Source organism: Formica exsecta, unplaced genomic scaffold (assembly GCF_003651465.1).
Source record: "Formica exsecta isolate Colony F162 unplaced genomic scaffold, ASM365146v1 scaffold5979, whole genome shotgun sequence".
NCBI lineage: Eukaryota > Metazoa > Arthropoda > Insecta > Hymenoptera > Formicidae > Formica > Formica exsecta.
In genome coordinates this window covers 1,919-3,640 of record NW_021853257.1, presented here as the reverse complement: position 1 = coordinate 3,640, position 1,722 = coordinate 1,919, and the positions used below count along the sequence as shown (strand labels likewise).

General features: G+C 16.4%; 1 protein-coding gene across 1 annotated transcript; it reads right to left on the bottom strand.

Annotated features, from left to right (window-relative positions):
• Positions 1-412: 412 nt before the first annotated feature.
• On the bottom strand, positions 413-1,521 carry LOC115242418 (NADH-ubiquinone oxidoreductase chain 5-like; the record flags this gene model as incomplete). The annotated part of the gene is given in 1 exon segment (XM_029818678.1): positions 413-1,521. A coding segment is annotated over 1 exon segment (867 nt), but the record flags the coding sequence as incomplete, so codon positions are not given.
• Between the last annotated feature and the right edge of the window lie 201 nt (positions 1,522-1,722).

Here is a 1,722-nt window from a genome sequence, read left to right as displayed (position 1 = left end):
TGTTAATAATTAAAATGAATTTATTATAAAATATTCCAGTTAATTAATTTTTTAACTTTAATTTTAAATTATAATGAAGTAATAATAATTGAACTTCTAATTCAATAATTAATGAAAAAATTCATTTTACTTCATAAATTATTTTACATTAATTGTATTAAATTATATATTTATTATTTTTATTTATTTATTTTAATTTTTTAAATAATTAATTTATATAGTTTAAATAAAACATTATATTTTCATTATAAAAATAATATAAATTTAATTATTATTTATAAATAAATTAAATTTATCTTCCTAATATCTTCAATATTATGCTTTATAATAAACTATATAAATAAATTAATTTAAATTAATTTTTAATTTAACTTAATTTAATCATTATTTTTATTTACTACTTATAATTATAAATTTAATATATATTAAATAAAACTTCTAAATAATTAAAAAAATAATTATTAATACATAAAATACAATAAAAATAAACATAAAAATTTTATAATAATTTATTTTTATTAACATAACCTCCTTAACCACCCTTAAAACTAAATTCTTTCTTGAAAATTCAACTCAACTTTTATCTATTTCATATATTTTACTTCCTAAATTAAAAAATGGTTTATAAATTCATATAAATATATAATTTAAAAATCACATAGATCTAAAAAAAAATCTATAATAATATAAATTTATAAAATTTTTTAAATATAAAAAATTTCCTAAAATAATCCCTAATATTAACATAAAAATTGTTAATAATTTAATATTAACTTTTAATAATATAAAATAATTATCAAAAAAAAATAATCAAGTTAATAAAGAACCTCTAAATAGGCTTAATCTTATTAAAATAGTTATAGAAAAATTTATTAATTTTCTTTCCTTATAATAAAAATACCTACACCCTCTATTATTTTCACCAAAATAAATGTAATAAAATAATCGTAAAGAATATGATACAGTTAAAGAAATAGATAAAATCATTATTAACAATAAAAATATATTAATTTTTAACAAATAAATTGACTCTATAATTAAATCTTTAGAGTAAAACCCAGCTAAAAATGGAAACCCTATTAAGGCCATTCTTGAAATATAAAAACTTACTATAGTAAATGGAATATATTCATTTATACTTCCACAAAATCGAATATCCTGATTATTATTTATTAAATGAATTATAATTCCAGCACATATAAATAACAATGATTTAAAAATTGCATGAGTTAATAAATGATAAAAAGATAAATAACTTAGTCCTAATCTTAAAATTATTATTATAAGACCTAATTGACTTAACGTAGATAATGCAATAATTTTTTTTAAATCATTCTCTAAATTTGCCATTAATCCTGATATAAATATAGTAAAAACTGATACACATAATAAAATTTTATCTATTATCCTATTAATTAAAATCTTATTAAATCGAATTATTAAGTAAATACCTGCTGTAACTAATGTAGAAGAATGAACTAAAGCAGATACCGGAGTAGGAGCTGCTATAGCTATGGGTAATCACACAGAAAAAGGAATTTGAGCTCTTTTAGTAATTGAAGCTAAAAAAAGTATAATTAGAACTAACTTATTAGACCTTTGTATAAAATAAATATTTCACCTTCCATAAATATACATTAATCCAATAGATATTAATAAACCAATATCTCCAACTCGATTACATAACACAGTGACTAACCCAGAATTATAAGATGTATAATT